A 14962-nucleotide genomic window follows, 5' to 3' on the forward strand; every position below is an offset into this window, starting at 1 on the left:
TTTAAGTTGAAATTCCGTATCTGAAAAACAGACAGTGTACTTTATCCTCTAACATATTCTAAAACAAACTGAAAATTTCAAATTTAGTTGGCAAAAAATGAGGCAGTTAACATAAAAAAGTATTGTGATAGGGAGAGATTAGGCCTAGTCTAGTACTAATATGAGTTGGGAGCTTCTAGCAGAGTACTAATATTTAACCACCGATTAATGAAATATGTATCCCCACCCCAAAAAGAAAAAAAAAAGGTCGAAAAATTAGCAATAAATAAAATAAAAGTGCATGTTGGTACAGACCATTCCGTGATGCTAATCACGTTTACAAGGGTATTATTCATTTAAGGTTCTTGTTTTATATTTGATCAGTTCCTTGATTACAATTTTCAAAGCAAAACATAGTAGCATCAAAGAAATGAGACAATGAAATCAAATTTACATTTATATCACAACTAAGAATCAAGAATGAGGAACTTTGACCAGAATGATACTTGTCCTTGATTGGGGAAGCACAGAAAGGATTCGGACAGTTCATTTGTACTATCATTTGACCAACATGATTCATGAATCGCATGTCTTCCCCTCGGGGCAACTAGTGAGAAAGTAAACGAAAATACAAATTGATAAAAAAAAGTAAGTAAAACAATTTTCACCCCAAATCAAAAGCCTCCAAGAAACGTTAGGATACACATAAAAATAAAATAAATAAATGGAACACTCAATTTAAATAAACTCTTTTTGTTTTATTTCTTCAGTGATATATTTTCAATCCTACTTTAATGTTTTTCCATCCTTTTACTTGTATGATCAACTGTCCACACCCTTGTCCACAGCTAACTCTGCATTTAAGCTGCTGCTTTCTACCTTTGGTGGACCTGAATGGCGCCTTGGCCTGGCAGGTGAAGCTGGGAAAGAAAGCCGCTTCTTCGCACTCCCAAAGGAACCTTTCTCTGCTTTTCCATTTTCTGGGGCTAATGGACTTTGTGTCCTGGACTTGGCTTTTGCAGATTGAGTTGGCACCATGTAGCTTGGAACTGCTGGAGAGCTAGCAAGGCTCTCATCATCTCTCACCAATGAACCGGCAATGGAGTGCCTCCGGAACCGGTCTGACTGTACACTGACCAAGCTTTTGGAGTCCTCGTCTGTAACCCAGCTGCCCCTTGGGCTTGGACTTACCTTCTTTGGTTTCTTAGCAGATATTGAAGCTGGCTTGGAAGGAGTGGACTGAAAGCTAGGTGAGCCAGGATTCTGGCAGGCTGTTGGAGAGTGCTTTTCCAAATTGAGCTGGAAACGAGCAAATGACTTGCTGATTTCTCCACCGGTAATACTGCGGCTTGAGCTTCTTACGGATGAGTGGTCATTCAACTCTTTATCCATATGGCTACGGCTCTCCCAAGGTCGGGCTGCCATCCATCGTTCCAACCAGCTCCAACCCCAGCTTGGATTGGTTGGATCCATGAACATTGGATTTACAGATCTAGATGAGTTCTTCCAATTTTGCTGCCAAATGTCAAACACTGATTTTGTTCAAAGCATCAAGGAACTTACACTTATGGTTGAAAATTATATCATAGGCAGAATGCTATTCATTCAAAATATGTTAGGCACATAATATAGCATGCCACTTTATTTCAGTAACTAATACTGCCATTGACAAAATTGAGGAAGAACTTATGCTGCAACTTAACAAAGCATTAGCATATCATTGGATTATGCAAAAGATCATTGAAAAAGGAGAGTGCAGAGGATATGGCTCTGAAGATAGTGACAAGATAGAGAAGGACTCATGCACTTATCAGGACTAAGTCTCAGATGGAAAAGTGTAACAGATTCAAGAGATAAAGAAACAATGAAGAGTATGTAGTATAATAAGGATGCTTGACTTCTCATTTTAGAGTTTATAATATGATATTTTTTTAAAAGATTTTCCGGTTCATATTAAATTTTTCATTCATTTCCTCGCATGTATAAATTGTTGAGAAAAATAGAAAAACCTGATGAGTGAATGCATAAGCCAGCGCTCTTTCTCTTCTCGTAGTAGCTTCATACTTGCTAAGTAACTTGGCTTCGATTTGTTCTTTTGATTGTAGGCTGTCATCCCATTCCTCTCCCATCTATTATCATAATTTGTAGCAAGTTAAAAGCATTCCAAACACCATATGTTAAAAAGTCAAATGAGATTAAAATTTCAAAATAAATTAGGAAATGAAACCCAGACCCGCAAGCTCTCAAGCTCTCTTGCATGCTTCTGTAAGAGCTGTCTCTGCAGAGCCTGATTCTCCTCTAACATTCTGATCCTCCTTGAACGAATCTGAGACTGCAAGCGAGATAATGTCTGCATAGAGTGGAGGGTACTTGTGGCTTGGCGTTTAACAACTGGCCCTTCCATCAATAATTTCAACCTGACCAGCCCCCTTAAAGCCCGCAATGCTCTTCTTGCCTAAAAGATTGCAAAAGAAAGTGTAGGTTGAAATTCAAATAACAATTCCTTTTGTGGCAATTATTGATAGATAGCATAATAACTGTGTATAAAGAGTACATTTAACAAAGATATTGTATGGATTCAAATTTAAAAAGTTAATTTTTTTGTTTTGATAACTTTAAAGAGTTAAAATTTAATCTACTGTTACAGTAAAACTTTAAATCAATTAAAGGTGGAGTTGCACTAAACAAATATGTTCTTTTTTAAGGCTCCATAAGAATATGAATGGCATTTGATTACAAAACAATGAGTTAATGGCCCAATTTCAAAAAGGAAAAAAACTTAGACGCATTTTCTTACATACTTTTTGGGGTGCTCATAATAAAGGTTTGCATCAAAGGTCAACATAGATTACCAAGGCAAAATTCCAATTCTGATTGAAGAACGACACCAAAAGCACTTATGGAACAATATCTAAGTTTTGTCCTTTAACAACTCTTTTCTGCTTGATAATTGGCATTCTAGAGTTAATTGTATCATCTCTAATAAATACAAGGGAGTTTTGTGTAGGATTTTTTAAAAAAAGTAAAATGACTCTCATTGAATGTTGAGTTAAATGAATTGTGAAAACTAACCAAAAAAAATGAATTGTGAAAAAAGGAAGGGGGGGATAATTAATTAATTTATATTGCTTTGAATCAAAATTGCAACCCGTACCAAGTATCCACGAAAAGCTGTTTGAATTTTGATAGCTGCCACTTCATCCTTTGGTTTACCAGCATAATGAGCAATTGGGGCAGCTTCAACCCTAACAGGTTCTATCTGAACAGAAGGAACAGGTTCCTCGGCATCCATGGCAGTTGCAACTTCAACAACATAGTCGTGATCATGACTGATTTCATTTTCAATATCAGTTAATTTAATCGCTTCTGGTGGAGGAATAGGTCGCGGTGGTGGTGGTGCTTTATGAGCTTCTGAGTATGAGACTGAAGTCTCCAATTTTTGCTTCCCAAACCATTTCTTCTTAGATTTACTTGATTTCTGCAAAAATAATTGATAAAACTATAAGAAACAACCCAGAAAATTGAGATAAGTTGAATTAAATTTCACCCAAACCTGTTCTTTCTTCTCCTTTGAGTCAGGACTGAGAGCTTTCATCACACTGGAAAACCAATTCCCCTTCCTCCCCATTTGGCATTCCTTAATTTGATCCTTTGCACCAAAAGAACAAGGAAGGAAACTTTGAAGATCTAAAACCTCACAGAGCAAAACAATTTAATTTTCCACCAGAAATCCAATGGCATCCTGTGATATTATTAAATGTCATCATTTTATTTTTGATGATTTATTAAATGTCATAATTAGCACTACCAAACTTGACAGGCAAAAGCAAAGAGTCTCAATAATTCTGTAATACAACATAATTATTTCTTCCGTCTAAAAAACATAAGATGGAAAAGAACAGTAAGCTTCTCCAAGACATATCGTGCACATAATGGGGAAATAGAGGTAAAAAAGAAAAAGCTTTATGCTAAAAATCCATCCAAATTCCTAATAATCCTAGTTGTATATCAATTCTACATTAATTCTATCTGGGTACCACATAAATGGACGTAAATCACGCTTTTGGAAAAACAAACACCACATCTATATTTTCTAGACCTAGTGCACCGAAAGTCAAAAACAAAAAAGAAAAGTAGTCAAATAATTTCTCCCCTTTGCATTTGCACATAGAATTGACACACGAGAATTCATATTCAAGTGGTTTAATCAGCTGGAACAGGTCTTTTAGCCAAAGTTGAAGTTAGAAGGTTTTCACCAAATGAAAAAAAAAAAGATAAGAAATTGAAGAGGTAACTCAAGAGAATAAGAGAGGAAATTCCAGAGAATAGAGAGAATGAGTGAAAGTGGGAGATGGGATATCATATAACAAACAGAGCAAAGATGAGGTTAAAAAAATTTAGAGCCCAATGAAGAAGTAAGATGAGAGAGGTACCTGAACTCAAACAAAGTGACAGATCTCAAGTATGTTGTTCTTCTAACCCTCTCTCTCTAAAAAGATTGCAACTTGAAGAAGATCATATGCCTTTCTATTTCTCTCCTTGTGAAGAGGGAAATCAGATCTTGCCAAATGCTAAGAGAGGATGGTTTGAATTATAGGACCAGCTGTTTCGGCTAATATTGAGACCTTGCCACTTGGGTTGGTAACAGTGGGCCCTGAGCTGCTTTATCAAGTTCAAAGATTCAAATCAAATTAACCAAGGTGTCACTAATATGTGAAGGATAATGCTGCAGTAAATCAATTTTATAACTTAGGAAAGATAGAAAAAGGAAATAAATAGAGTATTAGTAAATAAAATAAGACAGGTAAAGGAGAAATATACATGTAAATTTAACAGTAAGTTGTAAAATGTGGTATGAAAATTTATTATCAATATTATCACTCACGAGTAAATCATGTTGGTGATGATGGCCAATGTGGTGCTGACAATTCGCATTCATGCCTTGTAGCATTTTTAAATTTTTCTCACCTTATTTGTTGAGATGTGGAAAGAAAATGTCAACATGAGTAGTTCATTGAGTATTTATTGTAAAAAAAAAAGTGGTATGATATACTAGTTAACAAACAGCTATGTTATGTAAATACGTGATTAACTTTACATTTGCCAACATATTTTTGTTTATTTTTAACTTTTTTTATTAATTGAAAAATTTATTTGACTGTTAAATAAATAAAAAAATTTAATAGCTTTTATTATTTTTTTAAATGATAGCTTTCAATTTTTTATATTTTTTATTTTTATCCTTAATATATTTATTCATTTTTTCTTGTTACATTTTTTAAACAAATCATGATTTATAATTTTTTCCATTTTGTATTTTTAAGTTACTTCAATAATTAGTTCTACTACATACTTCTAATTTTTTAGCTACCAATTAATTTTACAACTTTTAACTAATTTTGTGTAACATAATAGTCTAAAAATTAGATCTTTTAATTTGTGTGTAAAAAACATGTATTTAGAAAAGTTCACTATCTTAAATAAATCTTGATACTTTAATAAATTAGTCTATGACTTTGTGTAAGAACATATTTTGATAAAAAAAAAATATTTTTTTTACTGACTATTTAGTTTTTCTAAACTAACTATTAGCATTTTACCTATAGCATTCTTTCAAAAGCTTATATTATGATATAAATTATTTGGACTATTGAATTCTAAATTAAAATTTATAAAATGAAAAAGAAATCATGCATTGAAAGTGTACAGAAATTTATATAATCATCTCATCATAATTCATTATGTGTGATTAGTTTGTTGATTTTAAAAATAATTCAAACGGTAATTTATGATTGAATGATAATATAAAATTGTTTTATATTATTAATGCATAATCATTAAACTTTAAGGTTAATATCTCTTTACAAGTTGAAGAATGTATATCTAAGTATTTTTTTTAGCTTGGAGAAAAAATGAGAAATAAGAACACGATCTAAAGACTTGGCTAAGATGTCTATGAAATGTTAGGACTCTCTCTCTCTCTCTCTCTCTCTCTCTCTCTCTCTCTCTCTCTCTCTCTCTCTCTCTCTCTCTCTCTCTCTCTCTCTCTCTCTCTCTCTCTCTCTCTCTCTCTCTCTCTCTCTCTCTCTCTCTCTCTCTCTCTCTCTCTCTCTCTCTCTCTCTGAAAAAGCTAATTAATATTATTGTTAATTTAATTGTATAAAAAAATTTTAAAAATTGCTTTAAATTATTTTTTTAACTTAATATCAATAATAAGATTATATTTAACAAAATTAGTTAAAAACTAAAAAATTAAGAATAATGTGTTTAACTAATCATGTGTCAAACTCACAATAGATAAAAACGGATGCTATGAATGTAATGCACTTAACTAATCAAATGATATAATTGAAGTCTACTCCTAAAAGTTGTTTAAACACTATTAACTTCCCTGAGGATTGAATCCATAACCTAGATCCCTTTCAGAACTTCATTGTTTTCAAAATGTACAAGTTGAGTAATGGTCTCGCCTAAGATGCTAGAAATAACTTGTGGTTCTTGTTGAATAACAAGGGAGAAACTTTTGTTGAATAGGGCGATGGCTCCATATATAACCAAAAATAGTTTTTTCATTGAATTGTTGTGGTGTTTCAGTTTTTATCTATTTAAGGGGCATTTTTATTTTTTTTAAAAGAAACAACACGTTCCTACTTCCTACACTGAATTCTCTCTTGTTAACAAAAGAGCAGAAACTAACATTTTTTTTTATAGAAAATAATATATGAATTAATTTTTATATTATCATCTAATAAATAATTATGTATAATAAATTTGTTAATTTTGATAATAACTATCATAAAAAATCATATTAAACTTTTTTTACATTGACTATATTTATTAAACCCATTTTCTTTCCATGCTTTATTTCAAATCAAACAAAGGCTAAATGCTTGATTAAATTAATTTATTTTACTTAACAAGTGAGTTTAAGCTTAATTTTGAACTTGAATTTGGCGAAGGTTCTGCAAATTGTGCATTAATTCAACGATGAATGATATACTAGCAGGTGCAAAAAGCCCAACCGTGTCTGAAGTTCTGAACCACATCCTTTTTCATACTTCTTGAATCGCATCAAGTCTTGTGCATACTAATGCAGAAAACCAGTTAAGCAGTATTAAATAAAATGAAGTTGGTAATCGAGCCTAGCCAAGTCAATTTCCTTTTTTAAATATGGTAGCAAGAAGGTTTTAAACATAAGTGCCTAAATTGCAAATTCCACCGTTACGAGTTTGTGACAACTTAATAAAGTACGTCATCAAATTATAGTAGGAGCTGATAAACCATCACCATTTCAAATTATTTTGCCTATAAAAAAACATTTCAAATTATTTATCTTTTACCGGTAACCGTTTTATTTCTCGTTAATTTTATAGGTATCTCCTATTTATGCATTAACTTTTTAGCTGAATGTTTTAGGCCTAATAAATATAAGTTAATACTACTAATTTGTTTCAATTATAGTAGTGGGACACAAGGTGCTGACTAATTCAACTAACAAGTGCAATCCATTTTCATTTTTCGTTATCCATAAATATAAAGCCAGTTTATGTTTAAAAAATGATTTTTAAATTATGTATTTTTTCAAATATTGTAAAAATACTCTTATCAATTTCTTACAAAAATTAAAATATTTTTTATAATTTTTTAATTCCTATTTAAACAATTTTAAAAAATTAAAATAATTTTTTTATATCAAAAGTATAATTATTAAAATTGAATTAACCAAGAAGATAGACCGACAATAAAACACTAGATCGCTACATTAATTAAAAATCAAGTTTGTAAAGAATGGACAAAAGTTGTTTAGACTAATTCAAAACTAAACAATTTGGTTAGTTGGAAAAATGTTTTTTATTTTTAATTAAAAATTAATATTATAATAATTAATACAATTTTAGTTCAATATTATGATGATTATGTATGTTTGGTTTGTAGTTGGAAACTTACTAACTATGAGAAAAAAACATAAAAACTTGCTTTCCATTTTATGCTTTTGAAAGCGTGACTCCTATTTGTAATGATGGAAACAAATTTCCAAATACAACCATATCAATTATACTATTTCGGGTCTATTTTATAATGAATTGTGTACTGTTCAACTTACTTAAATGTCATGACATACTTGATTTGATTTCATACTTAATTTTGGATGTTGTATGTTTATGAATGATGGCATCAAATAAGTGAAACTTTTATTAATATTACGAAATTAAAATATTGTATTGTTTTTGTTTAATATATTATATTAAAAATTAAAATAGTATCATTTAATTATGATTAATTCAACTACTACTAGACTACTAAACTATAATTTATCTTCTTAATCTATTTAATGACTAATCTGATTTTAAAAACCGTGTCAATTAACAAAGTAGTGTGAAACACGACGGACTCATAATCTCTGTGTTAGAACTTAACTAAAAGACTGACAATTATCTAAATACCCATAAGAAAAAATATCTAAAGAAAAATAAAATAAAAAACATATGGGAAGATATAAGAACATCCATGTGACCAAATTCGGTGCCCTTCACGTCTAATATTCGTTTTCAAAGTACTTGCATCTAACAATCTATTATTATTGGAGTAGGTAAGAAATTGTGGGCAAATTTTGTATTTGTGAATTTTAATTAGTTTGACTTAAGACAAACCTTGTTGGCTTAGCAACAACAAGCTGCATGTCACCGCTAACGAGTTCTTGAACACGCTTGCAAGTATGCTTTCCCGCTCAACATATATATATATATATATATATATATATATATATATATATATATATATATATATATATATATGTTTAACCTAGAGTCCTAGACCTTTATTATTCTTATTATTATTTAACCCAACCATGTTTTCCACTATTCATCTAGGTTAATAATAACAATAATATAATCTGCAAAAATCGTAAAAAATAATAATGTACACTATTAAGGGAATTGATAAAAAAATTTTCAGGCTAAGCACATGTGAATCGCATTATAAGGTCAATATGTAGTCACGTGAACGACCACTAGAAAGCTATGCTCGTATTTCAGTTCTCTTTCATTTTTTTTATTCGGTAACTTCATTTACTATTTATTTATGCATATTGCATATCATACATGAACATCCCAATACATCATACCCATCCACTAGGCAACGCCACACTGAACTATACCCCTCAACGGTAACCATCACTGGTTTTTTTTTTACGTAACAGCTATATAGCTATTTTTTTAATCCTAGATATCGAACACAAATATCATAATATCATATGTTTATAGCAAGTTCCAGAAGCAAAAATATATTTACAACAACTTATGTATGATGTTAAAATCAACGAGATAGACCCTTCGATTGGTTAACAACTAGCTAATTAATCGTTCACTAACTCAGCATCATAATGTATTCACCAGAAAAGGAAAAAAGAAGCATAATAATAGTAATTATGTAGAGAAAAAAAAGTTATATATTAAGTATGTAAAATAATTTTATATTATCATCCAATTACAACTCATTATTTATTTATGATAAATCTATTGATTTTTATAATTTTTTATAAGAATTTACAAAATTATTTTAAAAAAATAAATGATAAATTATTTTATACAATCATTAAATTCAATTATTTATATGCGACTATCTTTGACTTTTATCCATATTCCGTTTTTGTTAAAAAAATTATGTTTTTAAAATATGAGTATTCAGTACATTAAATTATAAATAGACAGAAGTTTGCATATGGAAATTCGAACAGATATGAATATTTCTCAATATATCAGATTATTAGAAAGTTTTCCACTCACATATTGATGATAGTGAACAATAATCATACCCCACAGCAACGACCATTATGATATTTTTGGATAGACGATATTTTAAATAGGACCGAATACGAGAAAATATAAAATTCTTTAAACAGAATCATGTGAAGATATTGGTTATAATATTCGGATACGATATAAATATCTCAAATCATGAGGACTTTGTTGGTATTTTTGGCTGAGAGGCGAAAAAATATAAAAGAAAGAAAACATGTTTTTTTACAAAACATATTTTCTTTGTTTGATTAGCCAGAAAGTAAAAGTTATGATGAAAAAAGACAGTAAACAAGAAGAAGAAAGACCAACAATCTCTAGAAATAAAAAAAATTACTTATTTATTTTACTTTCTTTCTAATTTAAATTTCAACATTTTCTCTTCTCTCTTAATTTCTTTTCACTGGAAAAACTTAATTTACGTGAATACAAACTTTCAAATGATCTAACACCACTTGTATATTAATTTTGTTTTTTCGGTGAAGTATATTATTAATAAATAAGTTTACTTTGAGTTGAGATAATCAAAGTCTTGTTCAGCTCAAGTAATTTACACTTGTAACAAAAATTATAGAAACAAAAACTCAAATTCGTCCCAGAATCTATACCGGATCATAGTCACACTTCTTCAAAAATAAAACTCAAATTCCTTTCACAGGAAATTTGACCTTGATCTTCGAGGAGTTGCATGTTCCAGTGATTGGCTTTTCGCCTATTCCAGGCTTATTAATTTTCTTGGGACAAATTTTCCGTGCTACTTTTGAGTATGAAGCTTTATGTCCAGAGTAGTACCCAAATATTGTTTACATTATTTTTCTGTTTTCAAACCTTCACCGTAGAAAAAGACTATTTTTTTCTATTAGAAGATTATTAGTATTATCCGCAAGATAAATGATTTATATGTCACAAGTCATTAGTGCAAGTGTATTGGACTTGAAATCTTTAAATAAGATATTGTGTGAGTCTTACAGATAAAAAAAAAATATGTTTGAAAGAAAAAATTTCACTAAAAATAATTAATTAAGTTCTTGATGATATTTCAAATCAATAACACCATCACCCAAAAAGTTAGCTACATACTTTCACCCAAAACAGGAATGAAGGGACAGCTTTGTCCTCTCTCGGGCTTCATCATATAATATTACTTCTAATCAGGTCCATAAGTGGAGGCCCAAACTCAACCTTGATCCAGTTGTTTCATGAACAAATCATTAGCATGCACACAATTAATACAACAATTTTTTTCTCCAATTAAGAAAAAAAATGCCATAAACTCGGGAAGCTTTTTTTGAAAAAGTTCATATATGCTTTAAATGTTTTCGCTTCTTAGCAGAAGACCCTCTCACTTACATAAGCTAACAAAAATTTGAAAACAGGAAGAACCAATAAAACTATAAACAATTAAACATAGGATAAATTTGAAAAAGAGAAAAAAAAAATGAATAAATTCTATATAGTAGTAGGAAAGTAATTTCTGTACTGCCAATTTCTATATTGCTTCATCACTCGTTATTTTATGTCTTTCCCCTTTGCCTTGGACTAAAATCTAGAAATTAATGAGTTCTGGCACGAAAATTGAAACGCCAGAGCAAGATTTTGGAGCAATCCTCTGGTGGAATTCCCTTTAATTTAGCCTCATCCTCTAGAACTACTTGTTTCACGAACTTGATCGAATTCTAGTAGAACCACAAAAGAAAGGCACAATAATAAGGACAAAAATTAAAAGCAACAAAACTCCTTGTTAGAGATTATTTCTAGGTGATAATGATGCATATATCTTGTCAGTTTGTATTTCAAATGGACCACGTTTTCTAATTGAGATAACATTGAAACTTTAAAGTGGATTCTATCTTGGAATATAAGGAAGCATCATGCATTATCAATGGTATTATGCCGGAGTAGAAAACAATACATAATTAGTATTTTGATTAGTTCAACTAGTCAATCAAGGTGTCATTATATTACCTAATATTTTACTCTCTTTTTTCCTTTGATTTGTTCTTTCTGAAGTAGTTGGAGGTTGGCCAAACGTTAAGTAACATAAGCAAAATCTTTATATCGAAGATACCTAATCCAATTTTATATGTACTCAAGCATTACGGTAAGGAATCTAGTGGGAGCTAGTTTTTTACGGGTGAAAATGATTAGGGGAATGTTAACACATTATTAGTATACTGATGTAAATAAATAAAAAATTAAAATATTGATTATGCTAAAAAAAATATAAAATGTATTTTTAAACTTAAAGTAATTAAAAGAAAATATAATTTTTTGTTAAACTATTTACTTGATTCTTATATTTGTCTCCATTTTAAATTTGAGGAGAACATATCCTCTTTATTTTCTTTTTTCTTTATTTTTTAATTATTAAGCTTTTGAGAAAATAAATGTCACTCTTCATAAAGTGGTATCATCTCTATTTTATTTATTTTTTTCAAAAGTTTATCTGATAGAAGAAATGAAGAAAAAAGAAAATGGTAATCTTTTCTCAAATTTTAGTGCCTGCACGTAAAAATAAGTTGTGTGCCTAATGTTAACATTAGAGATAACTTTTTAATAGTGTAAAACACTAAAGCTTGCACAAAAACTTTCTAGCAGTAATATTAAGGTTATAGAAATTTCTGTAGAAAGTAAAACTTAAAATGGGACAATTACTTAGGCAAGTCAAGTAACTAATATTTCTTAAACAGTATTGGACACTCATAACGTATAAAATTATAATGTTTACCTGAGAAGTGTCTTGAACAGAGGAAGTGCGACCCCATCTCTCAGAGTCCCAAAGGATGGAGCTATTAAAAGCAAAACTTGAAATATGAATTGGGGGAGTGATAGTATCAGTTTCATTGTTCATATTCTTAAGATGCCAACCAATGACTTGTGATGAATCACATACAGGTCCTTCGATTTTCACTTTCTTCCTGTGTGCAGCTAACAAAGCTGTTGGCCATGTTCCAAAGACCCTAAATGAATCCATAATTAAGAAGGGGAAATGCCAGTTAGAAAAACCACCATGGAGGGGTGAAAAATGATGCATGATTGTTATTACCACCCATGTTTGGTATGCCAAAAGATGAAATCCACTTGCCCTCAAAATTGTTTATGTTTAAAACTACCATCTACTACATAGTAGAAAATGTAGAATAAGCACTAGTGAGTGGTGACTAGACACTAGCACATTCTCTCCGCCCCTAAAAATTGGCCCCCAAAGAAATAATGCAAATAATAGTTTACTAAAATTAGTATAGCAAACAGAAAGGGGGGGAAATCATACTCAATATCTCTAAGCTGATGGAAGAATTGGAGATCATAAACATTGGAAAGGCCAGCAAAGTGTACAATGCCATTGAGCCTGTGGTGCTCAATGTGCTTAAGCGCAAGATTCCTCTGGTGATTGAGTTCAGCTTCTAATTCCGTGAAATTTTCCTTGAAAACCACATGCCTATACATGATGCCAGTTTTCCTTAGTATCTCTGGCAGTTCTTTGGAATTGGTTTTAGCTTCCACAACAATCCACAGCAATGGTTGAGGAACCAGCTTTATAGTATTTGCCAACCTTCTCAAAAACACTGCTTGGTGGGGTAGTTTTGTGCTTGTTGGAGTTACAATGATTAGGAGTCTTCTAGGCTTCAACTGGGGCTGTGCTTTTACATGCAACTTTTTTGTTGTTGTTTTCTTTTCATTTTCAAGGATTCTAGGCTTCACGGGCATGGAATCTGGGGTTGGAGCTATCCAACTTCTATTGACATTTGTTGTGAGGTGTAACATTTCACTGGGTTGTGGTGCAAATTCTGTTCTATTTGAGACACTAACTGTGGTGGAAAAGAGAGAAGATTTACCTGTTGGAGCCAAGCCTGTGAAAACCCCCATCACAAAACATAGAGAAAAATGGAGCATGGCCTTCTTCCATAGAAGGACTTTCTTCTTTGATCTTTCTAGTGAGCCCATCTTCTTTGAACCACCTGAAGCACAATCTTCAGGGTGGAATTGAATGACAAGTTGGAGGCACAGAATGAAGTGGAGGGATTGTGAAATTAATGTAATATAAACTAAACTTAGATGCTTTAAGGGTACCACATTTTTGTTAAGGAAAATGTTGCAACTATTTGAGCCTATTATGATTGGTACTGCCAAACTGACTGCTTAGCTTTTTCGTTTGAAGGCATTTCATAGGAGGGTGGCTTCACTTGGTTGCACCTTGAAGTAAAAGTAATATAATAAAAATAAACATAAGGAAAAGCTAGTGTGAGACCATGAGTTGTTATCTAACACCAAATAGCAGGTGGGATGGCACACATCCATCTATAAAGAATGTGTTGTACCAGGCCATTTAACTAATACTAGGAATCATGCTCGTGGTGTTAGGAGTTTAATTTTTAATCTGAGGTTGACTAGTCTAATATAAGGAATCTAAAGAAAAAAAATTAACAATAAACTTTGGAATCTCTTGTCAGAATAATTGTGATTTTGGACAAAAATTATGGATTATAAAAATAATTATTATGAGCATAATGAATCTTTTGGTAGTTAGTTATAAAATTAATGTAATTGGGTGGGTGAGAAGTAACCTTTATAGTGGGTGGATTTGGATCCTTCAAACTTGAGGTTTTGAATCCTACACTACCTATAGTGTATCTTGCACCTGTCATTTCTTTCTGAAAGTCAAAAATACCCTTAATGAGATACACCTCCGCCTCCCTCCCCTCTACTCGCCGGAGCAGAAGTGGCAGCGCGTGGAGTCGTAATGACCTCCGGTGATCCCGCAGAGCAACCTGGCTCGCCAACGTCGTCAGAAGCTAAGCCAGAAAACACGGTGTCTCCAGAAGCTGATGCCGTGGGACAAGAAAACGGACCAAGCGATGCTTCTGGAAGAAGCTTACAAATACGTGAAGTTCCTCTAGACAGAGTCACGCGTCCTCCACTCCGTGCCCTCTCACTCCCAATTCCCAAACCTTGTTCTGCCAGAACGACACCGTTTTTGAGGACCTGGAGAACTCCCCCGTGGCCCAAACCATGCGGGGGTTCTGCCACCTATTCCAGACTATTCCAAAATATGTTTTTAGAATATTATTCTAGAATACAAAATTCCGAAATATGTTTCCAGAATAATTATTTTAAAATGTATCATATTTTAAAATATAATTTTTTATTTTAGAATAATTATTTCAAAATATAAGTTTTCATATTTC

General features: G+C 31.6%; 2 protein-coding genes across 5 annotated transcripts; both read right to left on the reverse strand.

The window, feature by feature from the left end:
- Window positions 1–468: 468 nt before the first annotated feature.
- IQD7 (protein IQ-DOMAIN 7) lies at window positions 469–4655 on the reverse strand. 3 transcript variants are annotated; one of them, XM_006576947.3, is made up of 6 exons: window positions 4413–4655; window positions 3533–3666; window positions 3134–3457; window positions 2213–2434; window positions 1989–2108; window positions 469–1494 (listed from the first exon to the last, which is right to left on the reverse strand). In XM_006576947.3, the coding sequence occupies exons 2-6, from the start codon at window positions 3605–3607 to the stop codon at window positions 802–804; spliced, it is 1434 nt and encodes a 477-aa protein (XP_006577010.1). In that variant the 5' UTR covers window positions 3608–3666; window positions 4413–4655; the 3' UTR covers window positions 469–801. The 3 variants fall into 3 exon arrangements, with proteins under 3 accessions (XP_006577010.1, XP_006577011.1, XP_003521377.1); XM_006576948.3 differs by having other exon boundaries at window positions 3533–3628; window positions 4413–4584; XM_003521329.4 differs by having other exon boundaries at window positions 3533–3721; window positions 4413–4584.
- A 6538-nt stretch (window positions 4656–11193) lies between these two features.
- LOC100777749 (beta-1,4-xylosyltransferase IRX9) lies at window positions 11194–14875 on the reverse strand. 2 transcript variants are annotated; one of them, XM_003521330.5, is made up of 4 exons: window positions 14342–14829; window positions 13048–13735; window positions 12505–12736; window positions 11194–11452 (listed from the first exon to the last, which is right to left on the reverse strand). In XM_003521330.5, exons 2-4 carry the CDS (start codon window positions 13719–13721, stop codon window positions 11330–11332), a joined length of 1029 nt encoding a protein of 342 aa, XP_003521378.1. In that variant the 5' UTR covers window positions 13722–13735; window positions 14342–14829; the 3' UTR covers window positions 11194–11329. The 2 variants fall into 2 exon arrangements, with proteins under 2 accessions (XP_003521378.1, XP_014629348.1); XM_014773862.3 differs by having other exon boundaries at window positions 13048–14875.
- Window positions 14876–14962: the final 87 nt, after the last annotated feature.

This window comes from Glycine max, chromosome 3, assembly GCF_000004515.6.
Source record: "Glycine max cultivar Williams 82 chromosome 3, Glycine_max_v4.0, whole genome shotgun sequence".
Taxonomy (NCBI): Eukaryota; Viridiplantae; Streptophyta; class Magnoliopsida; order Fabales; family Fabaceae; genus Glycine; species Glycine max.

What these genes read in the sequence shown, in the direction of transcription:
- IQD7 (XM_006576947.3), bottom strand. Translation starts at nt 3,607, where the DNA reads ATGGGGAGGAAGGGGAATTGGTTTTCCAGTGTGATGAAAGCTCTCAGT. An exon ending in CAAAGGAGAAGAAAGAACAG is followed by an intron (nt 3,458 to 3,532) that starts GTTTGGGTGAAA and finishes TTATTTTTGCAG; the next exon opens with AAATCAAGTAAATCTAAGAA. An exon ending in GAGAGCTTGAGAGCTTGCGG is followed by an intron (nt 2,109 to 2,212) that starts GTCTGGGTTTCA and finishes TTATGATAATAG; the next exon opens with ATGGGAGAGGAATGGGATGA.
- LOC100777749 (XM_014773862.3), bottom strand. Translation starts at nt 13,721, where the DNA reads ATGGGCTCACTAGAAAGATCAAAGAAGAAAGTCCTTCTATGGAAGAAG. An exon ending in CATCAGCTTAGAGATATTGA is followed by an intron (nt 12,737 to 13,047) that starts GTATGATTTCCC and finishes GGATTCATTTAG; the next exon opens with GGTCTTTGGAACATGGCCAA. An exon ending in CTGTTCAAGACACTTCTCAG is followed by an intron (nt 11,453 to 12,504) that starts GTAAACATTATA and finishes TGGTTCTACTAG; the next exon opens with AATTCGATCAAGTTCGTGAA.